At 40.7% G+C, this 19,847-nt stretch overlaps 1 protein-coding gene across 2 annotated transcripts in view; it reads right to left on the bottom strand.

Annotated features, from left to right (window-relative positions):
* The window catches only part of LOC117367245 (mast cell carboxypeptidase A-like), a 29,514-nt gene extending 17,583 nt beyond the window's left edge, over positions 1–11,931 (bottom strand). For both annotated transcript variants that reach the window (XM_033959671.1, XM_033959670.1), the window contains exons 1-5: positions 11,811–11,931; positions 11,447–11,522; positions 6,487–6,611; positions 1,961–2,066; positions 1,693–1,794 (exon numbers count right to left, since the gene is read on the bottom strand). In XM_033959671.1, the coding sequence (XP_033815562.1) occupies positions 1,693–1,794; positions 1,961–2,066; positions 6,487–6,611; positions 11,447–11,522; positions 11,811–11,881 (480 nt within the window). In that variant the 5' untranslated portion in view covers positions 11,882–11,931. The remainder of the gene's footprint in view (positions 1–1,692; positions 1,795–1,960; positions 2,067–6,486; positions 6,612–11,446; positions 11,523–11,810) is intronic.
* Positions 11,932–19,847: the final 7,916 nt, after the last annotated feature.

Raw genomic sequence — 19,847 nt, 5'->3', positions numbered from 1 at the left:
AATTAGCTTGAGTGTTGAATTACATAACTTGTATCTTTTTTTTTTCTCTATATCTTTATTCATTTTTCAGTCTAAAACCAGTGCGTAAAGGAATACATACAAGTAATTTGAAAAACGGCACATATATCAGTCAATAGATATATAATAAACCATTTTCACCCCCTCCCCCACCCCTTATTCCAATGTATTCAATAAAATCCTAATATAGTATCCCTCTTCCTCCCACCAATTCCCCCCCCCCCCCACCGGATGTACAAACCAAACCAAAAATAGGAAAATATACCATTTAATTAAGATTGATAAAATTGGTCAATGGACCCCACATCAGTTTGAACAGAATTCATTTTCTCGTATTTATAACACAAGCATAATGAATTCCACCAAAAGGTGAAATTTAATCTGTCAAAATTCTTCCAATTTTTAGTACCATTTGCATGGCTACCCCGGTCATTATACCAAGTAATCTGCTCTTATGTCTATCTATTGGAGGTGTAGGAGATAACAATGTCCCACGGATTACCGCTTCATACGACAGTGGAACTGCAGTCTCCAGAATCAAAATTAATATGGCCCCATATAGATTTACAAAAGTTGAGTATCAAAGGACAATAGAACAACGGATGATCCAGTGTCCCTATGTCCAGTTGACAGTGCCAGCATCTATTAGATTTTGAACTATCTAACTTTTGTAATCTAACAGGGGTCCAAAAACTTCTGTGCAACAACAACAACAAAAAAACATGTTTGTATCACACTAGTTGCTTCCTGGAAAAGTCATTATAAAGCAATGGTCCCTAACCCTGTCCTGGAGGACCACTAGCCAGTCAGTTTTTCAGGATAGCCCTAATAAATATGCATGGGGCAGATCTGCATTCTTATCATCTTCATTATATACAAATCTTTTTCATGCTTATTCATTGTGGCTATCCTGAAAACCCGACTGGCTGATGGTCCTCCAGGACAGGGCTGGGGGACCACTGTTATAAAGGAACCCTACACGGGCCGTGTTTTCTGAAACCGAGCAATTAGCTTGAGTGTTGAATTACACAACTTGTATCGAAAGGGCTTAGATTCAAATCATCATTATGCACTCTTAGCTCCCTTTAAAAGTGGTCTCTGCACTATGGTCCACTTTCACGTTCATGAACAACTTTTGCTACTAGTTGTGTAATTCAACATAGCCCATGTAGGGTCCCTTTATAATAACCTTTCCTGGAAGCAATTAGTGTAATGTGAAAGTTTTTGCAATATGGTTCTATACTTTTATGTTTATGATATTTTGGAATTTTTTTTTACCTGTGATACATCCAGGGACTATTGTTCCACTTTTTGTTATGGATTCTATAATGTACACTCATTTTTGAATGGCCATTAGAGAATACCATTGAGCACTGAATTTTTTGGTGCTGATTTTTGAGTGCAATTTACTGAATCTAGCCCTGTATTGCATAACATAAAGCATTTTATTTCAAACTGATATAACCAAAGTTTCTATATTGAGAAACATAAAATAGAGTGATAATGACACCTAAACACTTGTTGAGCAATATTCGAGTCATGGTTAGATATGCAGTAGGAAAAGGCTTCTTCCATGTTGTGTCTATGGGAGCTATCTTTAGTATCTGTGGCCTTAAATTCATGGTTATCTTTGATAACTGGAAAGCTATTCTTCCTGAAAAATCATCTCTTTACCTTAAGAAGGTACATTGGGCGCTCCTCAGTAGTAGTTCCAATCTGGATGCGAGAAACCAATTTTGGATATTTTGCAGCAATGTTAGCAGTCCAGGCAACAATCTTTAAATTAAGCAATGTTTTCAGTTATTGAAAGAGTTTTATGCTCAGTTTAATTAAAATGTCATTAAAGAAAAACATGGGCTTGGGTTGGGGTGGGGATGGGGAGAATGGTGCAGATTTAGATCTAGATTTTCCATTTTCAATAATTTAACCTTCCATCCTGTACCTTTTCCCATTTATTGTATTTTGAGTAACTGTATCTTCTATTGGATGAATTTGGTTTTCCGTCAAACTGTTTTTCAATCCCCTCTTGCACATTTTGAAATAAGATTCTGTGTGATAAAAGAATGGCCAAAAAATGACTTTGTTAACAAACAAAATATTGACTAATATACCTATGATATAATGGGTTGATACTGATTAATGTGGATATGGCACATTGACTTGATGTCACTTCTTCAAGGGTTCACCGCCATTTTTTCCAAAAGGAAGCACTGAAGTAAGCTGGACATTGACACCGGTAAATTGAAATAAAATTTTTTCTTACAAAGCTCCTTAAAATGCTGTTATTTATAAGTTTAAGAAGTGGAACATGTATGTTATTAAATTCCAAGCCGTCAAACCTGCCCTTCACCCCTCCCATCCCAACGCGAGAGACTTCCACAAGGCTGTATAGGCCAATATATCAGGGGAAAACACCAGGGATTCAAGACAAAGTTAGACAAATTCCTGCTGAACAGGGACGTACGCTGGTAGGGCTAGTCTCAGTTAAGGCACTGGTCTTTGACCAGAGGGTCGCCGCGTGAGTGGACTGCTGGGCACGATGGACCACAGGTCTGACCCAGCAGCGGCAATTCTTATGTTCTTATGTAACACAGTTCAAAGCGGGCTACTTCAGATATTTGGTGGACCCAGTGCGATCTGTTTCCCATGGCAGTACCTTGGGAGGATGAGGAAGTGCTTGGATAATAAGAAAAATGAGGGGACATGGATTATGGGCATTCTCTCTTAGGATTATTTGGATTGCTGATTGCTAGATTGGCCAGCTACTGTTGCCACTGACATTGTAAGGCTTCTTTCTTGTTTGCTATGTCCATTTTCCTTTGATTCCTTAATAAAAATGATATTAACTCCCCCCCCAAAAAAAAAAACACAAAACCTCCAAGGTATCGTTATGAAAGCTTTCAGTCGAAAAACACTTTAGTCTGAATTGTAGACATCATATTGTGAGTGCTTTTGATATCATATTAGTTTGCTGATTATTTCAAACTAACTCATATTTAGGATTTAGAGTGTTCAAACTCAAAGGGCTCCTTTTACAAAGGTGCGCTAGGGCCTTAACTCGCGGAATAGCGCGCGCTAAAATGCTGTGCGCGCCTGCCGCTACCACCTCCTCTAGAGCAGGTGGTAGTTTTTTGGGTAGCACGCGCTATTCGGTGCGTGCATTAAAAACGCTAGCACACCTTTGTAAAAGGAGCCCAAAGAGCATACTTAAGAAATTAACTCAAGTTTTAGTTTTATTAAGATAAAAAAAAGGCCATACAGTTAAGCTGAGTGGCCACTAACAGTGGGCAACATCAAAGCCTGCAATTTGATTAGCAGAAGAGTTGGAATGGGGGGGAGGGGGAAAAGGTGAAAAGGAGTGAGGGGATAGTAACAAGGGAATGATTTGATTGGAGGGTGGTAAGAGTTTGGAATTGGGTAAGAAAGGAAAAGGGGTGGACCTTTACAGAGGGAAAAGAATGTAAAAAATTGGCGGGTTAAAAAACAAGTAAAGAATCAAGGGTTGGCAGAGCAGGAGAGTATAGGGATTTTGAGTTTCCCTCCCTCCCACCGCTCCAGGATGTAATGAAGTGAGGGGTGAATGATGGGCGGGATTTAGGGATTTGGGGGGGGGAGGTCGGTCGCAGCTAGTCGGTAGGGGGCCTAAGGGCAGAGCCTTTATTAGAGGCAAAATTGAATTGGAAGACCTATGATGGTGAATTGTAAATATGTCCTCGTGGGCGACACCGCCACGAGTTGAAGTGGCTTCCCGGGAGTTAAGGGAAAGTTTGAGAAAAGAGAGCTAGTGTCGAGCTCTTGGAGGTAAATCCTAAATGATTAAATGTGCTTATGTTTATAAAAGTTTTGAAAATTAATGTTTGGAAATAATATGAAATAAAGCTGTATTTTTGGAATGGCTGATGTATGAGTCCCAATGTTAAATTGTGATATACAGTGGTGCCTCGCATAACGAACGCCTCACACAACGAACGCTGCACACAACGAACTTCATGTCTTGATTCACACAACGAACTTCGTTTCACACAACGAACTTCACACAACGAACTTCGTTTCACACAACGAACTTCGTTTCACACAACGAAGTCGCCCGAGCTGCCGATGTATTGCATCCTTCCGCGCAGGCACTGCAGGCAGTCGTTAGTCACTGCGCTTAACTGCCCTCTCTCACTGTATACAGTCGTCCTTTTAAGATAAACTCAATATTTTTTATATATCATGGCTTCTAAAAAAAGCAGGAAGGTGATTTCTGTTGAAATGAAACGGGAAATAATTAGAAGGAGTGAATGTGGGGTAAAACAGTGTGACCTCGTCAAAGAGTTTGGCCTCAGCAAGACCACCATTTTCACCATTTTGACAAATTTATCTTTTTTTATGTCATCTTAGCATATTTTATGCTGCAGAACAAATTATTTTTTTTAACATGTATTGTTATGGGAAAACGCGTTTCACATAATGAACTTTTCGCATAACAAACTTGCTCCTGGAACGAATTAAGTTCGTTGTGTGAGGCACCACTGTACTGTATATCCAGCTCAACTTGAAACTTTCCAAAATAAACCTAAATTAGATATTTTGCCTGTAACTAATGCAGTGGTTGAGAATAAGTGAAGTGAAGTGATATAGAATAGTTTAGTTTATTCCTGATTTCAGAGGATTATGATTTTCTTTTTCCTTTAATTGATGTGATTCCTACAGGTGATTATCAACCCTAATAATGTGGACCTAATAAATACTTAAGTTTGTTATATTTTTTTATGGAGACCTATTGTGTAATTGCCTTGTTATAAGTTGTAACAAATACATTTTTTTTTTAAAAAATCATGATATATATAAAGATTTTGACAACTGAGAGAAGTTTTTATTGCAATAATATGATATTTTAATTAATGTAGGCATTTTAATATAAGTTAAAACAAAAAGATTAAAAATAATAACAGGAGAATAGATAAGCAAAGAAAGGGTTCTCTAACGGCAAATATTGTTTTAAAGAAGATTATACAAAGTTAAAAGAAAATATAGCAAAATTGTTTGATTGAATAATGAATATACATGTTAACAGTTATTTCTTATTCAAGGTGTTCATTTCAAACTGGAACAACTTTCTTTATAAGAAAATTGAATGACAAATTAATAAAGTACAGGTTTTTTTAATGTAATTGATATTTTATATATGTTATAAGATGACAATTGACATTCTGTAAGATGTTTACATGTTGTGTAAATGTATGTTGTGTAATTGTATGAAGTTCTCAGAAATTAAAACTCTCCTTTCCCTCTCTTAGGTGTAAAAATAAATCCATTAAGCAATTTAGTCATTCTTTCTCCTTCAAATTGACAGAGCTCTGGAATAACTTGTCGCTCTCGTTAAGAAGCTTAGGCCTTTTCTTATCATTCAGGAAGGCCTTGAAGACAATTTTGATCGCCAAGCTCTTTGGAAATTAACTGCTTCTACCTCTCCTGTTTTAGTTTTTTTCCTCATCTAGTTCTTTTGTATTTTTCCTTTTCTTAACCGAGTCAAGCTCCAAATTGGTTGATGACCCGGTTTATAAAATGAAGTTTTAGTTTAGTTTATATGTTACAAATTGGTGATTAAAAAGAAAATTTAGATATATTTATATAATTTTAATTTTTGGTATATGAATGTTTTATTATGCACATGGTTGTATGATGTTTTGAACATTTTTATGTGTATGATTTTTAATTGTATTATTTTCTTGGGTATGCTATTGTAGACCCCTGACTGACAATGTCAGGTCATTGTTGAATACAGAACATTTTGTCCCAGGTCTACAGGCTTGTATACTTTTTAAGGTGCAACTTCTTCAGGGCCAAACATAAATCATAAAACAGTAATCCTCATATTATTTATGATATGTAGAAGCTGGTGAGCTGAACTTTTAGAAGAGAAAAACATTATGAGCCTCATCTGAAAGATGCACAAAATTAATTATTTTTGAAGAAAGTTCTAGAGACGAGGCTCTGAAACACAGAAGGGTTTGTAACTGGTCATGCTGAGTTTTAAGGACTTTCTGCTCTGTAGGGACCACCTACAGGGCAGTTCGGCTTATAAACATATTATGATGGGGACATAGGTGCATCTTTTTTTACTTGAGCAAGGTACCAGATAGCTCGCAGATGGAAACAGCTTGTTGTCATTATTGACCTGAACTAGACTTGAACCAATGACTAGGAGAGAAATCATCTGCCACTCTTTTGCACCACTTGGTTCCATGCTTTCTGTCATGTCATAGCTCCCCTGCAAACAAACATTGTGTGATCTAGAAGTTCAAACTAAATGAAACGTGAATGCTCGGCATAAAACCAAAATTGTTTGGGGTTTCAATTCTGGTTTAAAGCAAAAGCTGGTTTGTTTGCAAAAGCTTTAGTTATAGAGCACACATGGAATAATTTGCAACGCTGTCTAATACTTGTTAGTCTAGTATACAAAAATGTGAGCAAAAGACATACTCATATTGCATGCCATTCTGTTCTAGAAGAGTTTGGATAGTTTTGATCTGATCTGCTTCAACACGGAAATCCACATCTGTCTGAGGGACAATAGTGTGAGCTGAATCAGGGCGCCAGAAATCGAGCTGCAACAGAGAAATTCAATGAATCGGACTGGTTATTCAGTGGTTCTCTGCCAGTAATTCAATTATGCAAATATGTGAGCTTTGGAGACCACTCAAGTCTTGAAAGCTCATATGCAATAGAATCTTTGTATACTTCTTTTGTCAGTTTGCAAAAAAATGTTATCACAGTCTCTAAAGATTTCCATATTCCCTGGGAACAATGGAGGCAATTTAAAAAATGGCTCACATTGATGCAAAGCTCTTGCGTTTTGTTTTTTTCCCCTCTAGTTTTCAAAATGAAAATATGTGCATCCCATACTCTGCATTTTACAAACAGGGGAAGGAAAATAAAAAGTAACCTTCTAATGCAGGAGTGTCAAACTCGGTGTCAGGTCAAAACCGCAGAAGACAAAGGCGCGCGCCGACAACTGAGCGCAGTGCGGAGGCGCGCGCCGAAGAAAATAACTGTTTTTAGGGGCTCCGACGGGGGTGTGTGGGGGGGGGACCCCCCCACTTTATACAGATCGCGCCGCGTTGTGGGGGCGTTGTGGGTGGTTTGGGGGGTTGTAACCCCCCACATTTTACTGAAAACTTCACTTTTTCCCTAAAAACAGGGAAAAAGTTAAGTTTACAGTATAATGAGGGGAGTTACAACCTCCCAAACCACCCACAACGCCGCTGCGATCTGTATTAAGTAAAGTGGGGGGGGGGGCTCCCCAACCAAACCCCCCGTCGGAGCCCCTAAAAATTGTCATTTTCTTCGGCACGCGCCTCCGTCTTGCGCTCAGTTGTCGGCGCGCGCCTTTGTCTTCCGCGGTTTTGTCTATGAACCGTCAAACTCAATCACATTAAGGGGCCGAAATCCAAAACACAGGCTAAGTCACAGGCCAGACCCCGCCCCTATAATAATACTAATTGTAACACCATTTTTCCCATTCATTTTTCATATATACACACACAATATAATCTTAATCACAAAATTAAACCACACAAAGCACACTGTATGCTTCTCAACATTCATTCCTACCAGAACACAGATAACCACTATGCAAATACGGGGCCAAAAACTAAAAGTACTAATATTTTTTTTAAAAAAAAAACACCCTAGGATTCAAGATTATGCATGCAGTTCAACCCCCAGAGAAAAAAGAAACAAATGTATTTCTTCCTGAGCAGTGCAAAAGATAGCAGATTAAAATGCTCAGAACTGACACAATTCAAACACTGACTTGAAAATAAAATCATTCCCCCTACCTTTGTTTTCTCCCTCCTTCCATGCTGTGCCTCCCTCCAGCGGGTGTCTAACCTCCTGCTCGGCTCCAACCTTGCTGTTTTATGCACCTATGATCCGATGTTATCTTGTGACCGGCTCCCTCCTCCTCACAGCCGTGCAGCAGCTCCTCATGCGTCCTGCACTTGAACTGGATGCCTTCTCCCTGATGTCGCAATGTCAGAAGGAATGCTTCTGGATGAGGTGTGGGACGCGCGAGGAGCCGCTGCACGCAGCTCCATGCACACTACGGCCGTGAGGAGGAGGGAGCCGGCCACAAGGTAACACTGGGGGCATCAGACCACGCGGGCCACATCAAATGACCAGGCCCGCGGTCCTTGAGTGTGACACCTGTGTCCTAGAGATTTTTGCTGCTGTCACAGTAACTGCTTGGAATTTCAAAATGTAAAATATTACAGTTTTATTTGTTGTTACTATCTACATTTTTGTGCTGAGTTTAATGAGATAATCTTTAAACTTGGCAAAGCTACAGGCTTCTTAACATTACAACCTAGTGATTTTTTGTGTGTTTAAAAATGTTTGTACTGTAAAACTATTATTGTTTGACAATAAAAGCGGGGTACCAGATTACTGTTAATGACATCACAGTAATGAAGATTTTTGTCTGGGAGGCCTATCACAACCTCCACCCAAAGCCCCAAACAATCGCTGAACTCAAGGAAGCAGTGCAGATATCTGGGACAAACTGTCACAGGGACCAATTGACAAAGCTGTTAAGAACTTCCCAAAGTGGCTGAAGGCCTTTGTTAAAACTGGGGGTAGACCCTGACCAATCACAGTGACTGCAAAATTCAGACACATTGTTAATTGTAGCATCTGAATGATGGTATTTTACTGTGTTATGACTCAAACATTTTTAACATGCAAAAATCACTAGGTAGTAACGCTGAAATGTCAGTAACATCAACAAAACTTAGGATAATTAACCCCCCATTTTACAAAACCACGCAAGAGGTTTTTAGCGCTGGCTGGCATGCTGAATGCTCTATGCTGCTCTGACGCTCATAGGAACTCTATGACGGAGAGACCAAGATGGCGGTGGAGTAAGACGCGTTGCAGGAGGTTCCAAATTGCTACGGAAAATCAAGTTTCTACATTAAATATCGGGTTTTACCCGATTGTTTCCTATTTTGATAAGAATGTCAAAGCGAAGAGGGAGACAGAGGATAATTCCTCCCGTACCCTCTGTAGCCTCCTCATTGCGACAAACAGCAATTACTAGCTACACGGTACCTGTTAATTTGGACAGATCTGCACTCGAGGGTGGGAAGACCCTCGACCAGGACAACAAAGTTTCGTTGAGGCCAGCAGCTCCTCCACAACCCGGAATGGCCCAGGTATCGGCGACATCACTCCAGGAGACATCGGGTGACTTTTTGCCGATGGTTTTGCCGGCTTTACCTTTGACCCCGGAAGAAATTCGATCTGAATTGACTCCCTCTCATGAGGCCTCCTCTGTTGGAGGAGCTGATTCGCAAGCAGTGTCTGGGGGTGGTAAACATAAGAACATAAGAACTGCCATCTCCGGATCAGACCCATGGTCCGGCGATCCGCACACGCGGAGGCCCCGTCAGGTATACACCTGATTTAGTTTTAATTACCCATATCCCTCTATGCCTCTCGTAAGGAGATGTACATCTAATTTGCCTTTGAATTCTAGCACAGTGGATTCCTTAATAACCTCCTTTGGAAGAGCATTCCAGGCGTCCACCACTCCCTGCTTGAAGCAGAACTTCCTGACATTTGTCCTGGACTTGTCCCCCTTTAGCTTCAAACCATGTCCTCTTGTCCGTGTCACGTTGGACAATGTAAATAATTTATTTTCCTGCTCTATTTTATCGATGTCTTTCAGTATTTTGAACGTCTCGATCATGTCCCCTCGCAGCCTCCTCTTCTCAAGGGAGAACAGTCCCAGTTTCTTGAGTCGTTCCTCATATTCCAAGTTCTCCATACCTCTTATTAGCTTCGTTGCTAGTCTCTGCACCCTCTCCAGCAGTTTTATATCCTTCTTTAGGCCATTGAAAGCCTACATCAGGTATGCTCCCTCTTTATTTCCTCTACTACGAATTCCTGAAGAGATTAAAAATTTGGAGGAAAAAGTTCTACAACACTCAATGAAAATGGATTCTATCGAAAATCGGTTTCTGATGTGAAAGCTTTATCCAATCAACATTTAAGGGACAAAAATTTGTTAATAAGGAAGATAGAAAATCTGGAAAATACAAATAGGAATTTCAATCTGAGACTACTTAATTTTCCAGTTTCCAGATTACAATCGCCAAAGGATTTGTTTCAATTATTTTTGACTTCTGTTTTCAACTATTCAGAAACCACTATGTGGTGGAGGCTGGTGGGTTAGATCTCACTGGAATTTTAGAATCATCCCAATTGGAAATTACAGGCAGAGCAATTTTATTAGTAACATTTGTGTTTATACAGGACAAAAAAGCCATTCTTCGATTATTATTTTACAGATCTGAAAATGTTGTTTTCTTTGGACTCAAAATTGCAATATTTCCTGATGTTTCTAAATGGACGCAATCTAGACGTAAGAAGTTTTTGACTCTAGGTCAATCTGTTTTGAATTTGGGTGCTACCTTTCAACTGCGCTTTCCATGTAAATGCTGTATACTTCATCAAATTAATAGATGTGTATTCTAAGAACCAGAACAGTTACAATTTGGGGGGGGGGTGGCAAAGTTCCCACAAGGACCCCTGATATTAATTTCTCAATAATCTGGTCATTTGAAAATTAGATTAACAAATGTCTCTGTATATCTTTGATTTAACTTTTTCTTGCGTAAATCCAACTTCTCTTGGAAGTGATTGGTCTCGCTCTCCCTTTTATTATGCGGACTATATTTGTATTTCCTTAGTTCAAAGTTTAATCTTTGCTGTAAATATAAAATGCAATCAAAAGAAAGAAAGAAAAAAAAAAAAGGAACTCTATGACTGCTGGAGCAGCGCAGAGCATACATCATGTTGGCTGGCACCAAGAACCTCTTGCATGGTTTTTGTAAAAAGGGGTGTAGATGTGTGTAAATGTTGTTTAATAGAAATAAGTAAGTATGATGACCAAAAAAGAAAATAGTTACTTTTTTTGCCTCACCCTGTATATTTTTTATGGTTCTTTTTGTATTATATAGTCTTTGAGTTAATATCGAGAAACTGAATAATAAATAAATACCCCTCCCCCCAAGCTAAATGCCAAGCTGCCCTTAGGAATAAAAAAGGTGGTTTGGCATTTATCTTGCTCTGCTTGGCAGTGTGGCTTTGTAAAAAGGGGGTGGGGGTGGGTAGGTTTGTCCCGCTTTTATTGCAGGTATTTTTCTGAGGATAAAAACTTGTGAAAATGCATAGTTTTATCTGTATTGAGAGGGGGGGGGGGGCAAATTACTTTTGCTCTCAGTTTGGCTACTGGAACTGTGTATCACAAATCCAAAATATAACCAAGAATTTAGTATTTCAGCAAAAGGATTATGCACCAATGCACCATATACCATCGAAACATGTGAACTGACATCCTTAGCACCTCATAGATGACAGAACTTTGAAGATACCTTACCTGGACCATGCTGGACAAGTATTTCACAAGTTCCACTTGACCTTCATCCTGTGGCTTGACACGGAACGCCTTATCTCTGCAAATGAGGCAAAATAATCACATAACAGATTTCTACTACTACTATTTATCATTTCTATAGTACTGTTAGGCATATACAGAGTATATACTTAAACATAAAAAGGGGGTCCATGCCCCTTGGAGCTTACATTCTATTCAAGACAAACAGGACAAATGAGAGAATTAAGGAGTTTCATTTACTATGGGAATGGCTAAAATCAACATGGATATGAACAGAAGAATATAGGGTTAAGATTTAAAGGAAGCTTTAAAACAGTGGGAGCTTTTAAATTTGAATAGATCTTACCCATCAAAATGCCGTGTGAATGCTACAGCAAGAGCTGCTGCAACTAGACCTTGAAGTATCATGTACTTCATGGGGGTTTTTTTTGTCCCTGACAGAGGCTCCTTCCATCCTTATAACTGAACTTCTTATCACTCACTGAGTCTTTGACATCCCCTTAACGGATTTCAGATACTTTTTTTTTCCTTTAATCTTTCCTCTGTTTAATGACTTTGTATTCCTTCAGTCAGATCATTAACAGAGAAGACAGAACTATTTGGTGACCTAGAGAATGACACGTGGACAGAATATGCCCCCGCTACCACAGATAAACACAGGAAATCATCCCATGTCATTCTTTATTGTCTATCTCAACCTTAGTCCTTCTACACCAGCATTCTTCAATGCAAAGCTTGAGGGTCAGTGGCTGTGTCCATTCATACTCTGATTCTTATGTGAACCAAATATAGGATAATGAACCCATTGTAACATCACTGATGAGGTTGGCTCTTAGGCATTGGTGGAATGAGGCATTATGACATCACAATATCTGCTCTGGATACCAGAGACTGTCATTCTTTAGTGTCTATCTCAGTCTCAGTCCTTCTACACCAGTATTCTTCAATGCAAGGCTTGAGGGTCAGTGACTATGTCCATTCATACTCTGATTCTTACGTGAACCATATATAGGATAATGAACCCATTGTGACATCACTGATGAGGTTGACTCTTAGGCATTAGTGGAATGAGGCATTATGACATCACAATATCTGCTCTGGATACCAGAGACTGTCATTATTTAGTGTCTATCTCAGTCTCAGTCCTTCTACACCAGTATTCTTCAATGCAAGGCTTGAGGACTGGGTGGCTGTGCCCATTCATACTCTGATTCTTTCCTCTTTCCTTAAAGAGGATGACACGGGGATGGTTTCCTATAACTCAAAGCATGTAGGTTACAGTATTAAAATACCCAGTCCAAGGTGAAGAATGTTCACAGTTCCTATGTAATAGAGAGACAAACCCATATGTATTTGCAACTAACCTACTGGACCAAGTCAATCGGACTCTCTTACATGCCCTTGTGATTAATTGTTAGATTACTGTAATTTGTTGTTTATTGGTTGTCCTCAATATCAGATCAAACATTTACAGCTTGTTCAAAATACTGCTATTTAGGTTATTTTATGGTGTTATGATACGGGAACATGCAACTCTGCTTTTGTGCTTTTGTGTGAGCTGGTTGTCGATTTTGGCATGGATTAAGTACAAGCCCTCAGTCTTAGCTCATCAAGGTTGTTACACACTGAGCTCCAAGTTATTTGCACTCAAGTTTTAACTCCGTACCTCCCTGTTCAGAATCGTTGATCTTCACAGGCAAATTTAGAATACTTCCAACACTATCTATGAGACTGTTCGGGGTGTGAGTGTGTTGAGAGCGCAAATGGACCACCATAGCAGATCATTTTCTTGTTAGGGCCAGCACCACGTTACATGCATTGGCAAATAACCCGAGTACACCCACACTATCTGTGAATGCATGTAGGACAGTGCCCATGCCCTGTTTGCCCTCTATAAGGCACCAACATGTTATTATGCGGTATATAAAATTTTAAATGCATAAATAAGAGCCAAGTTTTATACATCAGTCTGACAATAAGAATCCAACAAGCTCCATGTTTTAAAAAAATATTGGACACGCTTCTGTTTTATTCAGCTACTTCCTCATACTTTTGTACCAAACAAACAGCATTCCACCATGCACAATCTGAACGTTCAGAACTATTCTTCCAACAAAATTAAAATTTGCTGAATCACTAGACCCATTAATACATCAAATAACCTAGCCTCTGCTTTATTTAACACTGCAGCCAAGGCCGCAGACCGCAGAACAACCAGTCTGTAAGTCAGTGGAGCATGAAATTTAAAAATAGCTTAAACTCATTCCCATACTGACTTTCAAAACAATTGCACACAAGAACAGGCAAATTGGGGAGTGTGTGGCACAGTGGTTATAGCTACAGCCTCAGCACCTTGAGGTTGTGGGTTCAAATCCTATGCTGCTCCTTGTGACCCTGGGCAAGTCACTTAATCCCCCCCATTGCCCCAGGTACATTAGATAGAGTGTGAGCCTTCCAGGACAGAGAGGGAAAACGCTTGAGTACCTGAATGTAAAACCACTTGGGCTATAAGTAGTATATAAATGCTACAAATAAATAAATAAACATATATTGAAAGGTCCCCACCTCCAGGCAACAGGACCAACAGACACCCGATCCCCCCCCCCCCCCTTTATAGGGTGTCCAAAGGGCCCAATGAGCCACATAAAAGAGGGACTGTGTCATTGAAGTCGAGAGGGTAGGCCTACAAACCCTTGTCCAAAAAGCCACCCAGTCACCCTCCCCCACTGTTTCCCCCAGATCATGCTCCCAAATGTGCTTCAAAGCCACCTTAAACTTAAACTTTTGGTACACAGTTGAGGCTTTTTTATTCTGCCCAATTAACCCCTCACAGAAATCTTGTAAACCAGTATCCCCCTTCTGAACAAATCCTTCATTGTCTTTCAGACATTGCCAAAGCTGTAACCAAGGGTAAAACTCCTAGACCACTCCTCAAAAGCCTTAAACCAGGGGTGTCCAACCTTTTGGCTTCCCTGGGCTGCATTGGCCGAAAAAAATTTTCTGGGGCCGCACAAACACGCAAATGCTGCAGCAAGACAGAGGAGGGAGGCGGCAACCCATTAACAGATTTCTGAGCAATTTCCCATTGTCATTGGCAAAATATCAAGTTTTGGCACTTCCCCTGAAGAAGCCCGTTGGTGTGAAACCGATTTAGCCTCCGTCTCAGATCCAAAAGATAAGTGCTTATATATAGTTCTAACATAATGCCAGATTGCTGATGGTTGCCTGCTCTTTATTGAAAATTTGAGAGAAATTGATATCAGACATTAAAATTATTGATGAATATAAGTATTTAAAAAACTAATATATTTATAAAAAAAGTTTAAATGAATTTAAAAATGTATAACAGAGGTTTTGACCTATGATGATATGCTAACCCTAAATTGGAGTTCTTCCACTGATTGGACCCCAAGGGTTGTTTGAGGTCTTTTCCCTCTGTTTTATAGAAGAATTATGCATCATTCATAACTTGACAGTGTTCTACGTTATTTATGACAATCTTTATAAAATAGTACCACACCAGCTGCTCGGGAGATGGTGTAAATGTATGTGGGTGAACTTCATGCTTAGGTATATATTTGCGGAAGTATTTCATGACTGCTCAAACCCCTCCCTAGAATGTGCCTATACTCAGGCTGCCCACAAGTACACATCCTCTTATCATACTCGTTGTATGCGTGTTCCCAGTACAGAACTTTTATAAAAGATATTCAATGAGCAAAAAAATCCATTCTAAAAATGACCTCCTAAAAGTCTATTTTCCTCCCATTAAATCCATTGTACTGGGCTCAATCCTTGTCCCAACGGTTCCCAAACCTGTCTTGGGGGCTCCCCAGCCAGTCAGATTTTTAGGATACCTACAAGGACTATGCATGAGAGAGTTGCACACAGTGGAGGCGGTGCAGGCAAATCTCTCTCATGAATATTCATTGTGGATATCCTGAAAACCTGACTGATTGGGAAACCACCGCCTTAATCTAATTGTGATGAAAAATGAAAAAAAATGAAACGAAATAACCCATAAATTAGGCTGCAATCCAAGATGAGGAATTGCAGTTTGGTTAACCTCTGGTCTATTGCTAGTACTCGTTTCTATGATCTGGGTGAGGGTGAACGTACTTTAGGCTAATATCTAAAATCAAAGGACAATATGTTGAAAGTGATAAGTATACAGTTTGACCAGCGGCCTTATCAAATACTGGAAACCATTACCGGATGAGATATTACACTCATGTGATGTCTTGCATTACAGAAAAGAATCACAGGATAATGTTGCTGAACTCTGCTGCTCTCGAGCGTCCCCCCAGCTTCTCTTGCAGTGCTCAGAATAGAATGTTCTGGAACCTTTACCTCTCAACCAGACTGAAAAACCTCAGGGATAAATATTCAACTGGTGGCGATGAGCATTTTGCTGACTGCTGCTGGCATTATTCCTGGATATTCAATGCTGAACCATGTCTGTTTATGCGGTGCAGGCTAATGCGTGGCCAATTAAGTCAAAATTCGGAACTTACCCCCCTCCTTTGACTTAGGGTTGCCAGATTTTCCCGAAGGAAAATCTGGACCCATGGTTGCGCCCCCAAAGCCCGCCCCATTCCACCCCGTTCTATCTGTGTCACACCCTGTTTCACCCCCTAGCCCTGCTCCCAAATGGCATGGTATGGACATGATGCAATGACGTCTCGTGCGTTTGACATCACCGCATTGCGTCGGCATGTGCGCGGATTCCCCGTCACGATGCGATTTTGACGGGAAGCTTTTCAAAACCTGGACAAAGTGTCAGGAGGAGATGCTGAAAAGTTCTCAGCCTAACCAAGAAGGGAATGATCTGAAACAATGTCAAAACAGACAAATTGGCACTTAATGAAATAAGATGGCATTCTTTTCAGCTACACTGGCAAAATAATGTTCAGAATGCTGAGAACTTTTCAGCACCTCCTCATATGTAATAAACGTGAGCTAAGTACAGGGCAATCAAATCATTGTGACATCGCTCATGAAGTTGGCTCTTATTGGTGGAATGAGGCATTATGACATCACAGTCTGAGCTCTGGTTACCAGAGGCTGAAAGGCTTCACACCATGAGGGGGCGCTGAAAAGTTCTCAGCCTGACCAAGAAGAGAATGATGTTGATATGGTTCAGTCAATGATCTGAAACAATGCCAAAACATAGAATTTCATTTCTGCAAATTGGCACTAAACAAAATAACACTCTTTTCAGCTACGGTTGCACAATAACGCTCAGAATTGAGGACGTTGGTTGGTTTGGGCTGAGAACTTTTCAACACCCATCCCGATCAGTGGCGTAGTGAGGGTGAAATGCACCCGGAGCGGTGGCACCCCTCTCCACCCTCTTCTTCGTCCCCACCCCATCTGCCACGCACATGCACCCCTTCCCTTCCCCCCTTACCTTTTTAATGCTTGCAGCACAAACAGCAACCCCCAACTGACTGCTCGCGCCAGCATCGGCTTTTCCTCTGACATCACTTCCTAGGTGCAGGTCCAGGAAGTGATGTCAGAAGAAGAGCCAATGCTGGCTTGAGCAGCAGGTTAGGGTTGCTGCTTGCGCCATGAACATTAAAAAGGGGCAAGGGAAGCGGTGGGGAAGGAGGGTGGTGGGGAGGAGGAAGGGGGCTTGCGCCCCCATCAAGAGGGTGCATGGGGCGGACTGTCCCTCCTTACTATGCCATTGGTCATAATCAGAGCACAGACTGGAGAAGTCTAGGCAGCTGGGCAGACATTTCCATGTAACGCTGATTCCCATGCCAAAATTTGGGCACCAGGATTTACCAGGTATAATTCCTGGCACCTGATTTGGGTGCACATCCACGGTATTCTATAACACTCCATGCAAATTTACAGAACACCCTGACCTATCTATGTCCTCAAAATAGTTAAGGAACAAGGAAAAGAAAAAGTGCCTTTTTCTGGTGGTAATATGGAGCTGGTTTACTGAGACACTCTGTTCTGTAATGGTGCCCAGGTAGCTTTGAAAATGAAAAGATCTCACTATACCCCTTTTTCTACTACAGTGCTAAAGAGAAAATATTGGAAATAATGTCTCTTCTACAACAGTCTCTTCTACAACTGCTCTTTGGTAATCTGAAGAATGAAAGTCTAAAATGACTTCTGTCTGCTGAATCTTTGTGGAAATGCCAAGAACACTTCTTAAGAGTTTTCAAAGATCTTAGAAATAAAACAAAAAAATATAAAGGAAAAAAAAATAATACCATTTTTATTTGACTAACTTAGGCCCCCTTTCATCATGTCACTCTAGGGTTTTTTTATTGCCTGTTGCTGTAGTAAAAGCTCTTAGGAATTCTATGAGTGTCAGAGCATTTACCGCAGCGGCCGACAATAAAAAACCCTAAAGCATCTTAATAAAAAGGGGACTTAATGCAGTTTATGATTAGCTTTTGAAGGTAGCTTCTTCCTGGGGTTTTTTTTTAATGATCTGAGGATGAAAAGGGGTTACCTTCGAAATCATGAATTACATTAACCCCCCTCTTTTACTAAGGTGCGCTAACCGATTAGCGCACGCTAATCGAATTAGCGTGCGCTAAACGCTAATGCATCCATAGACTTAACATGCACGTTAGCGTTTAGTGTGCGCTAATCGGTTAGCGCACCTTAGTAAGAGAGGGCCTACGTTAGTCCAATAAAAAAGGTATTATTTTTTTAAGAACATAAGAATTGCCTCTGCCGGGTCAGACCAGGGGTCCATTGTGCCCGGCAGTCTGCTCCTGCGGCGGCCCCCCCCACGTCCATGACCTGTAAGTGTTCCCTACCTAACCTAAACGCCAATACCCTGTCCTGTAAGGTAAACCTCTATCTGTACCCTGTTATCCCCTTCGCTTCTAGGAAGTCATCCAGTCCCTTTTTGAACCCCAGAATTGTACTCTGTCTTATCACCTCTTCCGGAAGCGCATTCCAGGTGTCTACCACCCGTTGAGTGAAGAAGAACTTCCTTGCATTCGTTATGAATCTGTCTCCTCTCAGTTTTTCTGAATGACCTCTTGCTTTTGTTGTCCCCGCTAGTCTAAAGAATCTGTCCCTCTCCACCTTCTCTATGCCTTTCATGATTTTATAAGTCTCTATCATAGTCTCCGCTTTTCCAGGGTAAAGAGCCCCAGCTTATCCAACCGTTCAACATATGAAAGGTTCTCCATGCCCTTTATCATCTTCGTTGCTCTCCTCTGGACCCTCTCGAGTATTGTCATGTCCTTCTTGAGGTATGGCGACCAGTATTGGACCCAGTGTTCCAGATGTGGGCGCACCATTGCTCGATACAGTGGCAGGATAACTTCCTTTGTTCTGGTAGTGATACCTTTTTAGATAATGCCCAACATTCTGTTCGCCTTCTTTGAAGCCGCTGCACATTGCGCTGCTGGCTTCATTGTGTTATCCACCAATACCCCCAGATCTTTTTCTTGGTTGCCTTCCCCCAGTACCCTCCCTCCTATCATATAGCTAGCTGTACATGGAGTTCCCCTTCCCTATGTGCAAGACCTTACATTTCTCCACATTGAAGCTCATCTGCCATCTTTTTGCCCACTCACTCAGTTTGTTCAGGTCGCTCTGCAGTTCTTTGCATTCCTCAACAGTTCTGACCCTGCTGGAGAGTTTTGTGTCATCTGCGAACTTGATAACTTCGCACTTTGTCCCCGTTTCCAGATCATTAATAAATATATTGAACAGCAGCGGTCCTTTATATTTTTGTTTTATGTCTACATATTACCTTTAAGAGTGGACTAACATGGCCACCCCACCATTTCTGTAACCATGGTTATAAATAATAATAATAAAAAGATATTCCTGTAGGTTTAAGAATTTTCAGCTGTACGTGTCACTTTTGAAATCCTGGACAGCACAGCTCTCTTTCTCCAGGAAGTGAGCAGCGCTGGAGAGAATTCTAAAACTGCCTAGGAGAGCAGTTGAGGGATGTTGAGTTGGTTTATGGCAGAGACAGGTGTTTGTTATATGTTGTCTCTGGAAAATTAGGGGCTCCTTTTATCTCTTCAATCTCTCCCTAAGCACGGGAAGAGTCCCCTTGGACTGGAAAACAGCTAACGTTATTCCACTCCACAAAAAGGGCTGCAGGACAGAGACAGCGAATTACAGACTGGTGAGTCTCACATCCATAGTATGCAAACTCATGGAAACACTGATCAAACTGAAACTTGATACAATCCTGGATGAAGAAGATCTACGTGATCCCCATCAACATGGATTTACCAAGGGCAGGTCCTTCCAATCAAATCTGATTAGCTTCTTCGACTGGGTAACAAGACAACTAGATGCCGGGGAGTCCCTGGACGTAGTGTATTTGGACTTTAGCAAAGCTTTTGATAGCATCCCACACCGCAGGTTATTGAACAAGCTG

The sequence above is a fragment of the Geotrypetes seraphini genome, chromosome 9 (genome assembly GCF_902459505.1).
Source record: "Geotrypetes seraphini chromosome 9, aGeoSer1.1, whole genome shotgun sequence".
Lineage (NCBI taxonomy): Eukaryota > Metazoa > Chordata > Amphibia > Gymnophiona > Dermophiidae > Geotrypetes > Geotrypetes seraphini.
This window is presented reverse-complemented; position numbering and strand designations above follow the sequence as displayed.